Genomic DNA, 21,050 nt, shown 5'->3' with positions numbered 1-21,050 from the left:
TTTTGCAATTTGGTTTTGTCTGTCTGAATAATAGCTAGATGAATCCTTGCTTTAAAATAGACCTGAACACTTAACTCTTTTTTTTGAAAAAAAAATCAGATTCTTTATTAGTTTCGATGACAGATGTGAAAGGCAAATAATTTTTAACTTGTAAAAACTCGTTCAACATATGCTGCTGGTGTCTCTTTTGCAGTCAACATAACATAATTTCCATTTTCTGTACCCTGACAGCTGGCATGTGTATTAGTGGTTTTAAGTGTGCTTTATATATGCTGTCCAGTTGTGTTCCAGTTCTTCCCTTTGATTAAAAATGTTTCTGTTAGAGAAATTAAACATTTTAATGAATTTGTCATTGATAATTATGCATATGTTTGACATATGGTCTCTTTTAGTAATATTTAGTTTATTTTCACAGCAGAGAACAGAAGGAAGAAAAAGATCTAGGTGAAGACAATGAAGAAGATGACTCTAAGTGTAGTCGGAAGAGGAAAGCAAAATTACCCCTCCGAGTAGAGCCTAAGGAAGATGGAGAGGAAAGAGAAGATGAAAATGTTAGTATCGCTTTTGTGTAATTAAGTTATGGACAATAGTTACACTTACTCAATAGAAGTGGTTAGTTGTTTTGTCATATTATCACTGATATATTTAGTAATTATAAAATATAACTACTTTTACTTTGGGTGTATGGTTGCTTTAGTACCTTCCTTTAGTATTGCTGCTTTCATACCCATAGGGCAATTCAACAAAGCCCAAAGTATTGAATCATGTTCATACCATTCTACTGGGTGAAATAAAAGGTTGAGATAGGATACTGTGTCCAAGGATACCATGTTTAGGCCTCTGCAATTGCTTCATTGACGAAGAACTTAAAGATAATAATAGAATCCTTATTAGTCTACCATATTGGACTTTCTACCTGAGTACAAGTAGAGCAATAAAATTAGTTATGCTGGAATGCTCCTTCTGCTATTTTATTGGTACTTCTACTTTTCATAGGACTCAGTACTCAGTAGAGAGAGTTTCTGTTTTAAGGTGGAAAGCAAATTAATGGTGTTTCTTCATTTTCTTGAAGTGGTTCTTGGTATCTTTGCATGAACCAATGGAGATGAGTATGGGAGAACCTACCTCCTGTTCTGAAGATGTAAAATCAAATCTTGGCAGAGTGAATAGGAACCAAGAACATTTAGATAATTATCATCTTAAAATAAAGGCAATAGGAAGTACCTCTTAACTCTGGGGACAGGAGCATTTTACTAATGAAGCCCAAGTGGTAGCTTTGCTTTTTCTGATTCCTTTGTATTATTTGCAGATTTGGTAAATATGCTATCCTTGCCTTATATAAGTCATTGTTAAACACTACAGGGTCAAGCACAGATCCCTGTGCAATCTACTAGAGACCTCTTTATAAAATTATAAACAAATCCTCCAGTCTAGCCATTCAGCCATTTCGGAATCTACCTAACTACTGATGTTTCACCCAAATTGTCACATCTTTTCCCAAAGAAGAGGATAAGAGATTTTGTCAAATGCACTGCTAGATTTTAGGTAAATCCTAACTGTGTTATTCCCATGATCTACCAATCTATTACCCCTATAGAAAAAGAAATGAGGTTAGTTTGACCTGACTCATCCTTGATGAAGCTGTATTTATATACTCCCTTGTAAAATGAAGAAATTAGATGACATGGGCCTCCAAGGTTCCTCTTCTGTTCTTGATCTGTGATACTACTTCTTTCCTCAATGTTTACTATCTCCTTAATAATCCTTTGTAGACTCTTTTTTTTTGGCAAGGCAGTGGGGTGAAGTGGCTTGCCCAGGGTCACACAGCTATTAAGTGTCAAGTGTCTGATGCCAGATTTGAACTCAGGTCTTCCTGAATCCAGGTCTGGTGCTCTATTCACTGCTCCATCTAGCTGCCCCCGTTGTAGACTTTTACCAAGCTAGCTGCTTTATGGGCAGCTAGCTTGGCACAGTGGATAGAGTGCTGGGTCTGAGGGCCTGAAGTCAGGAGGACTTATCTTCCTGAGTTCACATCTGGCCTCAGACACTTACTAGCCATGTGATCCTGGACAAGTCACTTAACCCTTTTTGCCTCACTTCCTCATCTGAGTTGGAGAAGAAAATGGTAAACCACTCTAGTATCTTTGCCAAGAAAACCCCAAATAGGATCACAAGCAGTTTGACACAGACTGAAACGACTGAATGACAGCAAAGCTGCTTTATAGTTTATAAACTTGATTCTTTTCCTCCTTTTTGAAAATTAGGACATTTGCCCTTTTTTAGTTCTATGATAAGTTTTCCCTTTTTGCAAGATCATTCAGAGGTCATTGACCTTGGCTTAGCAATCATATTCACCACTTCTTTCTGTACCTTGGGATGCAGTTCAGCTGGGTGTGGTGAACTGAACCCATCAAGGATAGTTAAAGCTCTCTCCATGTGTTTCTGTTCTTGTTTGCTTTCATCTCCCAATGAGCCAATTTTGTTCTGCCCTCAGTTGTCTAAAGATTTGTCTGAAGATACAGAAAACAAATAAAATTTTGACACAGAAAACTTGACACAGACAATAAATAAAATGAGAGCTGACTATTTTTTGATTTTTCTTCATCATTTTACATTTTCCCAACCAACCCTAAGTAGTGGTCTTGTCCTTTCTTTCCTTCTAATATAGCTAAAAATTACTTTCTTTGTGATCTTGAGAATTTCTAACCAATTATAGGTGATTTTGAGCTGTAGTACTTCTTATAGGACCATCGTATACCCCTGTATTCCCTATCACTTGCCCTTGTATCTTTATTTTCTTTAAAAAAGATGTAAATTGGTTGATATAAATTGGTGAGTTCCCATGCATTTACACCAGTCTCTTTAAATAACTCCCTCTTTTCATCCCATTTGCAGTTGTTTTTGTTTGTGTCTTCAGAATTTTATTCTTGAGAGTCTCCAACTCTCATGGCCTGACTTCTGTAGAATTTTAGGTCGTGAAATTCTACATGCCCATCTCTGAACCCTTTGAAATCTTTTCTCCCAAAATCTGGAATGCATTTCAGACCATGTCTGGCTTTCTTCTTTATCACAAATTCTAAGATTGAGTGATCCCTTTGCAAAAAGGTGTTCCCATTATTTCTAAGTTAACAACCAATTCCTATTTTGTGATTGAGAAACAGTTCCAAAATTGCTCTTTTTGAAGGATGGAATTGTTAATTGTTAAGGCAAATCAAAAAGTTATTTGCTAATCATCTACTCTTGGGGGGAGAGAGAGAGAGAAAGAGAGAGCGCTCTACCAGATAATTGAAATCATCATCTCAACCCTATCAGACCTCTGTGCCAGGCTTGTGATATGTTTCCTGAACCACTAACTTATTTCTTCTTTTAGATGAGGTGTTCTATGCTGTGCTCTGATGTATCACATCTGTTTCTGTCTCTGTATCATCATCATGCTTTTCCCTTCTATTTACTGGACTTCATCATTTGGTATATCTTCTTCATGTTCCATGCTATTCCCTTTTAGCTATCCTGTCTTTATTAAAGTAGATATTCTTTTCTAGAGCCTAATTCCAGTGATGATCCCATCCCACCAAACTCAGTGAAAACTATGAGCTTTAACTAGTCTCCTTGCATTGGGATCTGTGGTTAATTTGCTTGTTAACTCTTATTTTGGGTATTTGTATATAGATATCTAAAACTGGGTTTTGTTGATTACTCTTTCCTTGGGTTAGGTATAGCCTGTGAATTTTTGGGCTTTTTTTTTTACTCCAATACGTTGTATTATTCCTCATAAACAGTATCCTCTGTGTTCCTTGCAACCTCCAGTTCTACCCCTTTCTGTTTTTCCTGTCCACTGCCCTCTGACCTTACTTTCCTTCCTTTGAAATCTCAACTCTTGTTTTACTCAGTTCAACTTTATGCTGTCCATGACTTTTCAGTATTTTGCTCCATTGTTCTGTCACCACTTATTCCTCTTCAAACTTTAATGCTGTATTACTTTGGTTGTTGCAGAATGCTGCTAGAGAAAGTCACATTATCATACTTGATGGGCCTATGATGGGAGTTATGTTTTGGTTTTTTTTTAAGGCAACTGGGGTTAAGTGACTTGCCCAGGGTCACACAGCTACTAAGTGTCAAGTGTTTGGTCTGAGGTCAAATTTGAACTCAGGTCATCCTGACTTCAGGGCCAGTGCTCTGTCCACTGCACCACCTAGCTGCCCCTGTGATAAATTTGTTATCATACGTTAACTGAGCCTGAGATGCTGCATACCCATCCTTTTATTCTTCCTTAGACGACTCTGTGGAATTCTCCACAGCAGCTGTTCCTTTTCTCTACTTGATAGCCACCCTAGTATAGGCCCTTATCCCCTCTGACCTGTACTGTTTATTACAGTAGGCTTTTAATTGGTCTTTCTGTATCTAGTTGTTTCTCCAATCCATTCTCCGCACTGCTACCAAATTCATAATTCTGAAGTTCAGATTTTACCATGTTATTCCTATTCAAGTAGATTCTGTGGCTCTCTATTGCCTTTAGAATAAAATAGAGGTTCCCATTTGCCCTTTAAAGCCCTTCACAATATGGTTCTAGTCTATGGTTCCAGGCTGATTACAATTTATCGAAACTGTAGCTTAAATTGTTTTACATGCTGCTCCTTATATATTTTATTCTACCTCTTGCCTCTGTCTTTGCATAGGGTGTCCCCCATTTCTAGAATTCTCTCCTTACTCATCTTTGTCATTTGGAACCACCAACTCTCTTTAATGCTTAGGTGAAGTGATACTTTTTTAAAGAGGTCTTTCTTAATTCCCCTACCTGTTATTACTGTCCCCTACTTCTGTCATTGTGTATATATTTTGGATATATCCCGTATTTTTTCATCTGTAAACACTTATCCCTGTAGTACGATGTAAGCTGTTCGAAGGCATGCATTAACTCTATTTTAGCCACAGTGCCTGGCAACTAACAGAGATACAGAATAGAGAGACTGGACCTGTGATTTCATTGGAAGAGGGAACTCCGAGGTAAATATTAGGTACTTTAAGTGCTTGTTGATTGATTCTGTTATCTTATCTGGTGTGCTAGCTTTGTGTAGACAGTTTTCTCTATCCCCTTTTCTTTTAATGATAAAGCCTTTTTGATTAAATTTGCAGGACTTTAAGCAAGTGCTTCCCCCCCCCCCCTTTGTTTTAGCAGTCCTTTGTTAGGTATACTCTATCTCTGGCCAAACATCCAACATTTCTGTTTTATGAGCTATGGTCTATAAATCCAAAAAAACGTTCTGATATATTATCTTCTTAACCAACTATTCATTTCTCAGCTATCACTTTCTTTTGCCGTGATCAGTAACAGTGATGAAAATGCCACCTGTACTCCTAAAAAAATCTTCAGTTTCTTGGTCAAGACCTTAGCAGTCCTTTTTTTTTTTAAAAAAAACTCTTACCTTTATGGTTGTCTTTTTGTTTTATTTATCTTCAATTCTTAATGCATCCCTTTTCCCTTTTTCTACCTGTGTAGCTTTTCCTTTTTATCAAAAAACCAGAGAAAGAGTGAGAGAGCAGAATATACGGTATTCCATACCCAAAGTCCCCTACTTCTGCAGTGAAGGGAGGTGCATTTTCTCAGCTCTCCTCTGTTGCCAAGCTTAATTGGACAGCATTTAGGGTTTTTTTCCCGTACTGGTTACATTGTTGTGTTTGTGTGTGTGTGTGTGTGTGTGTGTGTGTGTGTGTGTGTGTGTGTGTGATTATTATGACTGTTGAGGGGATAGGAGGATAGTAGATCACAGTGAAGGTTTACTGTAGAGGTGAAGCATAGAAAGATAATGATAGAAGGTTATAGTCAATTAGAGTTTTAATTAAGAAAATAGAATATTTGTGGAAAATAGTGAAATCCAGGATGTGACTGCTTCTGCCTCTGTATGTGGCTGATGTGGTAGAAGCATAAGTTGATCCTAGGAGTTGAAGAGATTGAGTTGCTGCGGGAATAGGGTACAGGAGGGAGCCTCATTGTGAATGTTGATGTCCCCTAGGCTAAAGGATTAATTCTCTGGGGTTTTCTAAGTTAAATATTTTATCACTTGAAAATAGCACTAATTTTGTTTATTCTTTGACAATGTTTATGCCTTTAATTTCTTCTTGTTGTCCTATTGAGATCACTTAGCATTTCTAAAACGATGTTGAATAGAAAGGGAAGTGAGATCATTACTTTTCTTCAATATTTATCATGAAAGCTTCTGGTGTTTCCCTATTGCAAATAATGCTAGCATTTGAGAATATACAAACACACATATGTATGTATTATACTTTTTAGCATATTAAAAAGACTCTTCTCTGTCTATACTTTGTAGATTTTTGGCATTAAGTGAATACTATATTTGGTTAAAAACTTCTTCATCTATTAACATAATCATGTGTTTTAAAAATGTATCTATTCATGATTTAAATCTCTGATTTAAATATTAGGATTATTTTTTCTCACTTTATGAAATTATTTAGTATAAGTATTGTTATTTAAATGTTTGAAAAAAGTTACCTCTAAATTCATCTAGATCAAGATTCAGAGTTTATTTTCTGTGATTAAGTTGTTTGACATTTATCTAGCATTTTGTTAATTTGGGAATTTTCATTTTTGTAGGCAGGTCTCCTTTTTAAAAAAATTCTTAATTGGGATATAATAGGTTATGATCATTACTTTTATTTATTCTCTGTTGTAATTGCACCTTGTTTGCTTTTTATTTTGTTTGTTTTTTCTCCCTTTTACTAGGTTAGCTAAAGGTTTATTGATTTTATTAATTTTTTAAAAAAAGTTTTCTGTTTTGTCTTATCTGTTGTCTTGTTATTTTTCATATTTTTTTTACTTAAAGATTTCCCTTTTTGTATTTACATTGTTTTCTTGTTGATTTTCTAATTTTAAAAATTGTATCATCAGTCAATTAATCCTTTCTTTTTTTGTTTTGTTAACGTGTGTTTTCAGAGATATAGTTTTTCCTCTGAGGACTGCTTTAGCCGCATCCCAGAAATTTTGGTAGGTTGTCTTATTTTTATCATTCTCTTTTTGATTGTTTCTGTGATTTGTTCTTTTATTATTCGTTGTTTAGGAAGCCATTTGTAAGTTTTTGTTTAGGTCTCATTTATTTTATTTTATTTTTTAAATTCAGTGTATTTCTAGTTTTTTTACGTTCTGGTGGGCAAAAGATGTATTTAGTATTTTTGCATTTTTTATTTATAATTTTTCTGTTCCATAGTGCATGGCTTGTTTTTATAAAGGGGGTGTGAAGAAATATGTATATTCTTTAATGTTCCTCTTTAGAATATGTTATAAATCTTTCAGAACTAATTTATTCAACAGTTTGTTCAGTTCTACATTTTCTTTTTTGTTTCTTTTTGCTAGATTTTTCCAGCTCTAAAGAAGGAATATTAAAGTCATGACTTTGCAGTTGTTAACTTTTACTTTATGAACTTAGATGTTGCCATTTGATGCATATATGTTTATATTAATTATTTATATTATTTATTTTTTGTGTTTTTTTCCTTTAAGCCTAATGAAATTTTTCCTTTTAATGAAATTTTTCTTTTTATCACTTTTAATATTGTGGATTTTTTTTTTGTTTTGACTGATAGCACGATTGAAATTCTTGCTGTTAAAATGCCTGATATATAGAAAATTTTGTTAGTTTCTCATTTTCATTTAGTATGAAGCTTTATTTTTTATTGAGATTTATTTCATTTATTTAGCAGATTGGGTTTTGGTTTTTTCTTTATCTTGTTGGTATATTAGGAGGATTGTTTAATGTATTGATGTTTAAAGTTGTAATTGTCAAAATTGTGTTTTTATCTATTTCTTTTGTATCGATTATTTTTGTGGCCCTACACTTTTACATCAGTATACTCTTCCTGACATTAGTTTTATGTACACTGTTTTGATGCTAATCTATTCCTGCAACTCTCTTCCTGTCCTTTTGCTTCTATTTGCCTACTCTATTCCAGATTCCTTAAATTTACTTAAACTCTTTCCTCTTCTTATTTCTTTCTCTTTCTCTTTTGGCTCTTCTTTTTCCTAGCTCAGTAAAATGTATGATTCTAAATTTTCCCTTCTTTATTTCTCCACCCCCTTTCTTTTAGTATATTCTTTCCCAACAGTGTTTTTCTTTGCATCATTTTCTTTTTTTTTTCTATTTCCTTTTAGTAAATTCTGAATTCTCATGATTAGGGAATTTTTATTCTCTGTGTCTCTTACATAAGGGTAGAGCTTTTGAAGATTCAGATATGAACTCCCTCTTTTATGTTGTTTCTGTATAACAGTGTTTATAGATGTTAACAAATTACTCTGTTTTCTATTGTGCTTTTCTCTTAAAAGTATCAGTTCATGGAGGAAGTAGTGTTGGATGGAAGCAGTAGCATACAGTGGGAATAACTCTCTCAAGGCATAATGCCTTCTCCTTTTCTCTAGTCTTAAAACATGCTCAGTCTCCACTCCTAAGGCCAGGTTATCCCATCTCTCATTTGATGTATTCTCTACAAGTGAGTTTTGGTTGCTTTTGGGAGTTTGTTCATACCTCCCCTTTCCTGGGGTAAGATGCAACCTTGGAAGATACAGCTGTTTACCTGGAAAGTTTCTTCTAATGTGGAGATTTCCTTCAGACAAAGCCCATTTTAATATTTTGTCTCTTATCATAGATATACAGCTCTTACTTACTTTTCTAGGATGAGCCCACTTTTCCCTCCATCCCAGTTCTTATTCTACATTGCTTTTATCCCGTTCTCTCACACCAACTCTTGTTGAAAGAATAAAGACATTGTCCTTTCCCTGTTCACCTACAGATTTGGTGGGGATACATTTGTTTTTTATCTTTCCTCTTTCCATTTATGTAACTTCCCGTTGTATTCACCTTCCTACAAAATATATTGGTTCAGTTATAGAGAGTCATGAGATTTAGTCCATAGAATATTGATCAGTTCTTTCTCCTACCATTCTTCTGATTCTTTAAATTCTCCTTAGGTCTTTAGTCCTTCAGGTCATTTTTGTCTTTTGACTGCTTTCCTTGTTTTTTCTTTTCCTTGTTTGCCTGCTCTATTTCAAGTGGCTTAAATTTATTTAAATTCTTTCCTCTTTCTATTTATCTAGTTCTCTTTCTCTTTTGACTCTTTTTCCTTGCTCAGTAAATCTTCTCTTCCCTACCTTCCCTCCCCCCTTTTAAGTACATTCTTTTGCTGGGCCCTTTCCCAAAAAGAGGCCTTTTTTTTTGAATATTATCTTCTCTTCCATCCTCCAATTTCTTGTAGTTGTAGAGTAATCCAGAGTTATTCAAATGTGTTCCCTCATAGCTGAAGATCTTTTTCCTCACTGCTTACAAAATTTGTTTGTTTAGCAAACAAATTTTGAATTATTTTGTTTGTTATTGACATTGTCACATCTAACTACTACAAATATAGAATTTTATGTGTGGGTTTTTTTCCTCTATGCCATTTTGTGGAATTGATTAAACATTCAGAACAGTTTTTTTTGTGTGTGTCATTCCCTACAGTAGAATGTTCACAATTTTTAATTTGTCGTGTTTTTTCCGGAAGAGGCATGATGCTTAAGTTGCCTCTCTACATCCTATCTTGAAGGTCAGTTGCTTCAACTTTTCTAGAATTTTCTAGAATGTTCTTTAGCATTGCTACCTCTTTTTCCAGCTTTTCTTCTACATCAATATTTTTATAATCCAATTTGTTATTCTTTCTTTCAGAATCTATATTTTTGGAAAGAATGCTCATCATTTTTCTTATCTCTTATGTTTATCAGTTCTTTTCTGAGAGCTCTGATTTCCAATAACTTAAATATGATTCCTGATATCTTTTAACAATTTTATTTCTTTTTTGAACCATTCTAGATTTTCTTGTAGTTGTTTCATGATCTCTGGAGAAGTTGCAAGAGTTCTTTTTTGGATCAGGGAATTTTAGTTCATTTAACTTTTGGCCATACACTTCTGTCCTCCCTTTGGGTTTTCACTCATTCTGTCTTCTGGTTTTGTGAGTGTCTTTGTTGGCTTTCTCCCCTGTCATTTTGATCATTCATCCTTTTGTGTTCCCAGTGACTTGTCTTTGGTTTCCCTACTTACTCATTGTCTCCTCCCCATTTCTTTGCTGTACAGATCATCCTTAGGATGGGCATCCTTAGACTCAGCCTTGTTGGAGACTCTAAGGGCTAGGTCTAGATTGTTGCTGAAAGCTAACTCTGGCAGAGACAGTGCTGGCCTGCATTTCTCTTAAGTGGGAACTCTTTCCCCTCTGATATATAGTCTGCAAAGTGGTCTTTGCTGCCAGTGTTTTATATCCTGCCTCCATTCCTCCAACCCAGTCTGCTTGCTTTCATTTTCCTTTATTGTGGTTGAACAAAATCTATGTCTGCCACCTCTTATGGGATGAGGGTTGAGTTCGGGCTGAGTCATTCTCATGGGTGGGAGTGGACAGGAACCCTACAGTTAGACATTGAAGCATAAGCCTACTAGTTCTCTCATGTTCACTGTGTCCCATATATGGATTTATTTGGAGGGTGGGGTCACTAATCACTAATTGGAAACTCGATAGATAGTTAAGTCCTGTGATGTCATTTCATGAGGTTTTTATCTTGTATGGTATTTCTGTGTAATGATATGATAGATTACCTTTAGTTATTTTTATATAGACACAGAACTCCAGTTATTTATTAAGCACTAGCTATGTTTTGGGCACTGTGACACAGACAATGAGTGAAACAATCCCTACTCTCAAGGACTCCATGTTCTATTTTGCTGGTCACATGATACCTTTAGTAGTACTTTCTTGCTTCCTTTTGGCAGTATTTTTTGTAGCTGTGTGAATCACAAGAAGGTAGTAGTAAGCATTAGTTTTGACAAATCTTGGAAAGTTGTGATCTTTGTTAAAGATCCACAAAGACAAATACCTTGTTACCCCTCAACTGGTAGTAAGAGGGGACAGTTTTTTTTTAGTGGAAAATCATCTAAATGAAGAGAACAGAAAAATCCACAAAGTATGTAGGGCTATTTGCAAACTAGAATTAAATGGTCCAAAAAATAATTCAAGGAGTACTTTCTAAGAAGTTATGTAAATAGATTACAGAAAAGAAGCCGTCTGTTGAATTAATGAGAGTATTACATTGATGTATATAGCAACATGAAAAAGCAGAGAGCAAAAGGCAGAATTAGTTGTTTGGCATCTTTACTACTAAGGAAGACAGTCTCAATTATCATTTAAGACAGGGTCATTAAAGGTGTTAGATCAAATAGTACCACATGTGCAAGATATTCTAGAACTTAGTTAAGGAGAGGTACGTGGATATCATCAAAAACTTTGGAACTTTTGGTCACTTTACCAGCTGACTGGTGAATTGCCAATGTGAGCCTGGTGAATAAGAAAGGTTTTTGGGCTGTTCTTAAAGCCAAATACTTTTACACTGATAATGTTGATGAATATAATTTAAAATAATGCCATCAAGTCAGCCATCATAACCTATTTGAAGAAATATAGCAAGATTCTATAGTGGGACATCATGCCTGATTAATCTCAGATTTTTAATGGGAGTAAATATTTACATAGATGAAGGAGCTATTGGATATAATCATTTACATTTTTAAAAAGATTTTTACAAAGTTGAATAAATTTCATGATAGTTAAATTCTATTACATTTTCTCTTCTGGTCCTCTCTGATTCCTCCACAACTTTTGACTACTCCCTTCTGAATGCTGTCTCTTCCCATGCCTTCCATGAGAAAGGTAGATCATTTTCCATCTCTTGTTCGCCTCAGTTTGGTAGTCCCGTAAGACTTTTTCCCACACTCTCTTCTTCTGTCTTTATGCTCTCTCGCTTGATGTTATTGTATCATATCATTATATCGTAAAATCACTGTTGTGATTGCTTCCACGAGTTGAATCATCATCTATGTGCCAGTGATCATACCATTTGTATGTTTGGTTTTACTCTTCCTACAGTGCCGGCTCAGTAGCTCTGCCTGGGTATCTCCTTGCTGTCTCAAATTCAACAAGTTCAAAACGGAAATGATTATCTTCTGCCCTAAGCCCATCCCTCCCCATATATTCCATAGTTTTGTTTACAGAGCACCATCATCCTTCTAGTCACCCAGATTCTGAACTTTACTCCTCCTTTTCAACTTTGTTCTTATTTTACCCCTATGGCTACTTAGTTTCCAAGTCTTGTCATTTCTACCTTTTTAACATCTCTTTTAACCGTTCCCTTCTCTCTAATCACATAGCTACTACTCTAGTAGAGTCACTTTACCTTCCTGTACTGTGATAGCTTTCTAATTGGCCTCCTTACTTCTGCTTTTCTCCTCTGTGATCTCTTATCCATCCTCTGTGTGGCTGCCAAAACAATCTTTCTAAAACACAGGGCTTATCATGTCTGCTCACAAATTATCAGTGGCTCTGTAAGACCCCCTACAGTATGAGTACAACTTGCCTTTCTAGCCTTATTTCATATTGTTCCACTTCATTTGGTCTAGTCAGACTGGCCTGTTAGCTTTTTCACAGACTTGACATCACATTTCTCCATGTATTCCCCATGCTAGCTGCTGTGCCTGGAATATACTCCTTTCCTATCTCCATGTTTCAGAATCTTTATCTCCCTTCAGTGCTCATTTTAGATACCACATCCTCTGTTAAGCCTTCACTAATTTCTCATCAATTGTTGCTTTCTTCTTGTCTCCTGAAATTACCTTCCCTTTATTTATAGATGTTATATCCTCCAGTAGAATGTAAACTCCTTGAGTTTCGGGACTGTGTTATTTCTGTCATTGTATCCCCAGTGCCTATTACACAGTGCTTTGTAAGTGCTTAATAAAGGTTTGTTGAGCTTAATTTAATGGACTTGACAAGGTCCATAGTAAGGCTATTGAGGTGCCTTGGGGTTGTGATTGGACAGTTTTTTTCATGACTTAGAGACAGGAAACAAAGGTTAAAGATACTTGGTTACTGCTTTCAACTGTAACCATGGAATTTCCTGAAGAACATTGCTGGAATAAGTCCTATTTTATGTATGTGTGTGTGTGTGTGTGTGTGTGTGTGTGTGTGTACACATATGTGTGTGCGCATGTGAATGATACAGAAGGGGGAGGGTTATAAGAAGAAACATCTCCAGATATTAATTTTCCTAAGAAATAAAATATCCACCAGTAGAGATAAATTGCTTGGAGATCATGTGAGGCTGTGGGAATAGGCTACAGGATGGCAGCTAATTTGCAGTGTGAGCAAGTACAAAGTAATTGCATTTTTGGAAAAATAATTCAAATTATTTGGACTAAAATGTAAATGCTGTCAAAAAGGGATAAACTAATGGACTGAGGCTTCACTTGGGAATTTAGACCTGATCTTTGAGGTTGAGGATAATAGTGCCTGTCCTATAATATGTCAACTTGGTGCATTTCCAGAAACAAAATATTGGTTTGGCTGAGTTGTGAGTTTTAAGTATACTAAGTTTTATGGTATTATCTTAAAGAGCCTTTGGCCTAAAGCAACAAAATTGTGTGACAAGCTCCATGTTCTTTGAACATTTACTAGCAGTGTATTCAACTGCAAGAATAATTACTATAAAATAAAGAGAAATATCAGCTAGAGAATTTATCAGAAAGTTTTATTTTTGTATCTTAACCTTTCCTTGGTGCAGAATTAATAAAACCTGCAAGTCATTGATTTAATTTGTTAATCTAGGAAAACAAGCATGATGGCAGAATCCTGAGGGGCTCTCAGAGAGCCCGAAGAAAAAGACGAAATGATTCCACCGTTTTAAAACAGAGTAAGTTGATGGCAGATACAATTTACTGCTTGGTATTTTTATTAAAAGGAAAGAATTTCAGCCACTTTATTTCACTGCAGTTTTCTGTCTTATCAATGAAGTATTACTATTAGCTCTTCCTTGATATTATCTACTAAATTATTATCTCCTAAAATTGTGCTTGGAAGATTTTTAGATAAAGAATGAAAGCTAAAGAGTTAACTTTCTAGTGATCTTGAAAAAAAGTATAATATCCTCCATTTTTTCTCACAAATATAGCTTCTAACTCCTTACTATGTTGGAAACATGGCTATCTTTTGGTAACACATTTCCCTCATCTCACTTACCTACTGAGAGAAAAAGGGGGAATTTATGTATTTCTTGCTTTCTACTGCCATATCTAGATCACTCAACACCTTTTAACTTCATGCCCCTCCTCTGAGGCCCTCATCTGAGGACCACCAGAACACTTTCTCAGCCTCAGTGATTTCTGTAGTACCTGTTTCATTGTATTCCTTTCTGTCCTGTTCTCTGTCACATTCTTGCTGACTTCAACATCTACTTGGATGACCCTTCTAACATTTTCTTTTCCTTGAAATTCCCTTGTAATCCTCAACTCTGATCTGCTTTAACCACCCACCAACATAGCTCCACCATGAACCTCATTATCACTTTTGAGCTACTCCACCTGTACCTCTAGTGCCTGAAACCCAGAACCTTCCTTCTCTTCTTACCCACCTTCTTACCTTCCAGCTGGGCGCATTCACTCCTGTTGCTCCTGCTTTTCATCTCCATCATTCTCATATTTACCTTCTGATTCTTGATCCCTCCCTGCTTTCCCCATCTTCAGCTCTAGCTTTCTAACTTCATTTGCTTCTTTACCTGGACCTCACATTGAGCAATTTTAACAGTGCCTTTGATTGCCTGTCATGATGTAGCCCTTCCCTACCCTTCAAACTTTCATTTCCCACCTGCATGTAATACTGGACATTCCAGGCAAACTCACTACAGTTTTCCACTTCTGCACCTTTGCTTATGCTATTGCCTCTCTCTGGAACGCTGGATTTTTCTCTCCTGGCATCTTGCCTTGTGCTTGTCAGAATCCTACCCATCTGCAAATTCTGTCTTCTCAATGAAGCCTTTTATGATATCTTAGCCATTCTTCTACATTCTTACTGTTATTTGCTTATATGTCTCTTATGGCACTTAAAAACGTTCTGTCTTATCAGCAGGTATATATATCTACCAGACTGTAAACTGTTTGAGGTCCAGAACCATGTCTTTAGCATTTTAACCCTCACAGTCACTAACAGTGCTTTGTCCATAAATAGGTGTTTAATAAGTATTTGTTGAAAGACAGTGGGTTGGTAAAGTTTATTCATATTTTTGAAAAGTAATAGTTAACTTTTACTTTCTATCTTAGGTTTACCTCCTAAAGGAAAGAAAGCATGGTGTTGGGCTTCCTATTTGGAAGAAGAAAAAGCTATTGCAGTGCCAACTAAGCTTTTTAAAGAGGTATGGTGCTCCTTCAAGTCATGGAATATTAGAATTTGAAGGATAAAAGAGAATAATATTGAGAGGTGGATGAAGCCTCAGAAGCCACTGAATCTGACCCCTTCCTTTTACAGATGGGGAAACTGAGGCCAACAGAAGTTAAGCAGTTTGTCCAAAGTCACATAAAAAAGTAGTAGAGAGTAAGGATTAAAATTGGGGTCCTGATACAAAGTTCTATGCTTTTTTCATTGTACCAGACTGCTTAAAAAGATGTCTTTACAGGAAAAGAGATAAAAGTACTTAAAAGTAATAGTTATCATCAATTTCCATGGTTGGTTTAGGAAGTTTGACTTGGAATCATTTCCTTTCCAAGTTTCCTACTTCAGTTACATGATTCAGTCTTTCCCCCTCCCATTTCCTAAATGAATAAACTATGTTCTAACTGGATAATTTATTTTAATAGCAGAAAATTAATTTTAATTCTGAGCAGCATCCTAATAATTAATCCAAATAGCTATAGAATTGATGCTATCCAGTCCTCATTTCATGCTGATAGTGCTAATGTATACTGACCAGTCAAGGGCAAGTAATACCTCACCTACAGCACATGCTCCAGCTCGCATTTATATAGCACTGTGATATTTGCAAAGTAATTTACAAATATCTTATTTTATTGTCATAACAACCTTGTTAGGGAGGAACTGTTATCATCTCCATTTTGCATAGGAGGAAACCAGGGCAGGGAGAAATTAAATAATAGTAAGTTCCTGAGCAGGATTTGAACTCAGGCCTTCCTGACTTCAGATCCAACTCCACAGTGCTATCTAGCTGACATGCCTGTGGAATGAGAGCCACAACCTTGATCAGTGTTAATATGTCTACAAGGTAAGATAGGAGTGGTGAAATGGAGGTCTCAAGAGCAATGAGACTGTCGGTTAAAGAGATCAGCACTTCATTGATCTGGTAACAGTGCAGGAAATTGTGTAAGAACTTACTTGAACGGTAATGTATATAGACTTAGCAGACAGTCAGCAAGCATTTAAATTACTGTGTGCCAGGCATTGTGCCAGGCACAATATAAAGACAAAAGTGAGATGGTCCCTGCCCTCAAGGAACTTGCTTTCTACTGGCAGGGATACAATATACTTGCAGATAAATAAATACAAGAGTTATTCAAAATGCATGCAAAATGATTTTGAGTGGGGAGACACTAAGAACTAGGGAAGTCGGGAAAGGTCCCTTGAAGGAAGTACTACTTCATCTGAGCCTTGAAGGAGGCCAGGGGTGAGGAGGAAAGGCATTTCCAGACGAGTCGGGGAAAGGTAGGGAGACAGCACATGGATGGGTTAAGGATGTGGAAATGGAAGTAGAGCAGTTAGACTGGAATGTAGAGTGTATCATAGGGAAGATTATGTGTAATGAGCCAAAGATGAGCTCTTGCCAGATTCTTAAGGGCTTTAAATGTCAAACAGGAATTTGTATTTTATTCTGAAGGCAATAGGAAGCCACTGAAACATTTTGCTTCAGGCCATGTCAAATTCTGCTTACTGGTTCTTCCATGTTGCATTCCCATTCATTTTAGGGTATTCTGATGCATAAATTTTGGATCAGAGAGTTGAGGCAACTGTATAATTCAGAATAAAAATAGATTTGCAACTCAAACACCCAAAAAATTGAGGGAAAATAGTTTTTAACCTCAATTTTCTACTGTGCATTACTGGACACATCCTGGTATCTAAGATATGAAAGTCTTTTTTTTTTTTTCTAACATGGCTTAGAGAGAATTGAAAGATTTATTTAGATAGTTTGTGCCGGAAGTGACCTTTGAATGATAATAATTAAGTGTTGTGATTTGAATGAGTGAGGGAACATTTGGGGACTTCAGTTTCCTTTTAGCTTTTACTGGGTTATAAATAGACATAGGAACACGTGTGATCACAGATAATCAAGAGCTTATAAAGCATTCTAGAGATTCCTTTTCCTTCTTTCCTTTTCCCTTATTTGTTGTTTTCCCTGGGATTTCCTGTTTGAATTGTGTGAATAGTCTTTTTATTACATAAAGACTATGACAGTTAAGGAGAATTGGCATGGGATTTCGTGTCAGTTTTATAGTTTGGGGAGAATAAAAGGAAATAAGCATTTGTTCAATATTCACTGTGCTAAGTGATTTACAAATATTACCTTATTTGATCCTCACAACAGCCCTGGGAGGCAGGTGCTATTATCCTTATTTTACAGATAAGGAAGCTGAGACAGACAGAGGTTAAGTGACATGCCCAGGGTTACACAGCTAGTATGTGTCTGAGGCTATATTCAAGTCCAGGCCCGGTACTCTATACATTGCATCGCCTACCTGCTTCTAGACAGCTGTTTTAACAGCTTCAACAATGCGGTGCACATCTGTCTACAAGAAAGTCTTAACTGTTTTATTTTTCAGACATACTCTGCCTAATATTGTTAATTGGTTCTGCAGAAATAGAGCTAGGCAAAACAACAGTATTGTTGTTGTTCAGTCATTAAGTCATGTCTGACTCTTCCTGACCCCATGGGCTATAGTATGCCAGGCCCTTCTGTCCTCTACTACCTCTCAAAGTCTGTCCAAGTTAATGTTCATTGCTTCCATGACAGTATATATTCATCTCATCTTTTGCTGTCCCCCTTTTTTTTTGCCTTCAGTTCCCTCCTTTTTATTACTATTACTGTATTTATTACTGTTACTATGAGGGCTACTCCATTTCCTCTAAAGGATTATTGCCCAAAGAAGTATATGTAATGATCAGCTGAATTAAATTTCACCCATTTCTTTCCATTTGAGTACACTGACACCCAAGATGTCAAAGTTTAACCTTTCCATCTCCTGTTTATCCAAATCTAGCTTAGCTTGGTTCATAGATCTTATATTCCAGGTTCCTATGCAATATTGATCTTAACAGCATCAGACTTTCCTTTTATCACCAGAAACATCTGCCATTGAACTTCCTTTAAAGGTTGGCCAGCTACTTCATTAGTACTGGAGCTACTTGTAGCTGTCCTCTGCTCATCCCCAGTAACATGTCAGACACCTTCCAATGTGAGGGGCTCATCTTCCAGTGTCATATCTTTTATCACTTTAATACTGTCCATGGGGTTTTCAGATACTGGAGTGGTTTGCCATTTCTTTCTCTAGTAGATCACCTTTTATCAGAACTTTCACTATGACCTGTCTGCCTTGGATAACCATGTAAGGCATAGCTTGTAGTTTTATTGAGCTATGCAAGCCTCTATGCTATGGCAAGGCAGTGATTCAGGAGGGGAGAAATAGCAGTATACAGGATAGCTAATTCCACTTGTTGATGAGAAAAATGTTCCTGGGTAGCCAAATTCAGGTGGTAAAAGTTTCGAGTTGATTTTTGTAGAAAAGTAGATTATAATAGGGTTTTGAGGCTGTAGGACTGAGCTGAATGGAGGTAGATGAGGCTCAGCTTGGCCTGGGCTAGGCTACTTAATTTAGGATTAGAGCAGAAGGAGAGAAAGTGGCAGGCACAGAACTTAACTATTGTCATCTGTGGAAGAGGAGTTAAAGCCATGAAAAAGAAGAGGTTGTATTTTGGGGAGGGGTTTTAGTTGTGGGTTCCCACAACTTCTTTGATTTGGCAGGGAAATAAGTCTTACTCCCTAGACAAAGAGACTGGAGGAATTGTGGCAAAGGCTTTGTAAGTCCTGGGATGTGGAAGCAGGGATAGCAGGTGAGAGGTAACAATGTCACCTAAGAATAGGGAAGGAGAGGGCATTGAGGATGGCTGGCTATGGCCCTTGGTGGATTGGAGGAAACTTATATTGGAAATCCCCATCACTTTCTTTGATGGGATATGTATTTCACCCCTTTGTGGTATTGCTCAGGTTCAGAATGAAAAAAATATTTACCAGGAGATAAAAAACTGATTTCATACCTTTTTGTAAAAGGTGCATAGTAAATTTTAAAAATCTGTTACTTTATAAGATAGTCTTCACCCAAACAGCTATATAAACTACATAACAGGCTTTTTTATTGTTATGATGGGCCGTTGCTAAATGTGATTTGTAAGGGCACTATTATTCAAGATACACATTATGAAATTATTTGAAAACAATAAACTGAAAATAAATATGTAAAGTTTGTTTTTGTGTAGGAGCTCGTGCCCCTGGTATAAATTACATTTGCCAAATAGTAAGTCTGGGTTGTGGCATGTGGAATTCTACATAGCGATGATTAGCAAACATTAGGGGAAGTACGTCCATAGCAATATAATTTACTTAAAAATAATAGCAAATCATATAAAGTTTTGTAGACTTTGACTTCATAATTAACTAGCACATTTTGCCAGAAGACTTCTTCCTTTATAAGCATTTCTACTGTGATTTTTCTGTCCTTCATAAAAATTTCTTCCAGTATTTCATGTTATTAGATTTTAACGTTAAATAGTTAACACTCTACCAAGTGTGTGTATGTATCGTTATCTGTCTGTCTTACCAGTTTATTGCTTAAAAACATTTAGTATAAATATTAAATTCCCAAATGGTTTTTTTTCCGGATGGTGTTTTATGGAAGTGACTCTTGGATCCTTTCACTTTTTTATCCTAAAGCACAGGAGTAATTTTGAAATACTAAAACTGTTGTCATTTTATTTTCTAGTACCAGTCCTTTCCCTATAACAAAAATGGATTCAAAGTTGGAATGAAGTTAGAAGGTGTGGACCCTGAACACCAGTCAATGTACTGTGTTCTCACTGTTGCGGAGGTAAAAACAACCTAATTCTCTAATTTTTTTTTTAAAGAGCTTATAACTGTGAAATTGGAAAGGATTCTAAAATAGCAAATTCAAGTGAATGCTAGATGAACTCTTTATCTATTTTTTAGTTTTTCAGAGTAGACATTATAGGATTCGTCAGTAAAAGATTTCAGCCCTAAAAAATATACTTCATTACCCAGAGTATCAGTATTTACAATTGAGTAATACTGCTTTCCTGGATTCTTCCTTCTTTCTCCTTTAAATAGGTCTATCTTTTAAAAATCTTCTCTTTTATGTAATTATATTCAAGCTATATTGGAATTGTGTCCCCCCAATCAGTCAAGTTCATCTCATGTAAGTGTATTTACTTTGGTTTCTAAAGACCAAACTATTCTTTCAGTTAATTATTTGGTAAAGGCTTGGCTCTTCTAGGAAAATAGTTAGTACAGTGTCCTAGGACACTTGTTAGAAGCAAAGTCAGGTAATTATGGTTCAGTAAAGACATATTTCTAGATTCTCTGAACTATAGGTAGAAGACCTAGGCTTCTACAAGATGAGATAATATTGCTATTACTTGTAGATTCAGTCAGTGGATGATTTGTCTGTGGATATATCCCCCTCTTGTACTAGAAAGAGAGACTCAAGTCTTAACACCGTAATTACTGTCTCCTTTTGAATCAGATAATTTTATTACATATCTTCAAGTTGCCCACCCTTTTCTCAAGCTTGCCTTTTTTCCTTTTTCTGTGAAGGTTCATAGGTTCATATGTTTAAAGTTGGAAAGGACCTCAGAACCCATCTAATTCAGTCTCTTCATTTTACAGATTAAAAAAAAAACACAAAAACCCGAGAGTCAAGGAGATTAAGTGGCTTGCTAATACATATGAGTAGTAAGTGTCAGACTCAGGATTTGAACCTGACTTTTCCTTTACCTTATATGTAGGGTTTAACATTCTTTATTTGCTAGGTAGAACTAGTTCTTCATTTCAGGAAATCCATGTTTTCTAGGTTTACAATAGATAAAAACCCTTTCTACTCCTCTACAAAGTGAAAAGGAGA

General features: G+C 36.0%; 1 protein-coding gene across 7 annotated transcripts in view; it reads left to right on the top strand.

Annotated features, from left to right (window-relative positions):
• The window catches only part of L3MBTL3 (L3MBTL histone methyl-lysine binding protein 3), a 162,829-nt gene that overhangs the window by 34,377 nt on the left and 107,402 nt on the right, over positions 1–21,050 (top strand). For 4 of the 7 annotated variants that reach the window (XM_020987032.2, XM_020987033.2, XM_020987035.2 and 1 more), the window contains exons 6-10: positions 416–551; positions 6,956–7,006; positions 13,687–13,771; positions 15,174–15,265; positions 19,896–20,000. In XM_020987032.2, the coding sequence (XP_020842691.1) occupies positions 416–551; positions 6,956–7,006; positions 13,687–13,771; positions 15,174–15,265; positions 19,896–20,000 (469 nt within the window). The remainder of the gene's footprint in view (positions 1–415; positions 552–6,955; positions 7,007–13,686; positions 13,772–15,173; positions 15,266–19,895; positions 20,001–21,050) is intronic. The other 3 variants (XM_020987037.2, XM_020987039.2, XM_020987038.2) reach the window with 3 other exon arrangements.

The sequence above is a fragment of the Phascolarctos cinereus genome, unplaced genomic scaffold (genome assembly GCF_003287225.1).
Source record: "Phascolarctos cinereus isolate Bilbo 61053 unplaced genomic scaffold, phaCin_HiC Scaffold_5;HRSCAF=322, whole genome shotgun sequence".
Taxonomy (NCBI): domain Eukaryota; kingdom Metazoa; phylum Chordata; class Mammalia; order Diprotodontia; family Phascolarctidae; genus Phascolarctos; species Phascolarctos cinereus.
Note: the sequence above shows the minus strand (reverse complement) of the source record. Positions and strands in the feature narration are given on the sequence as shown.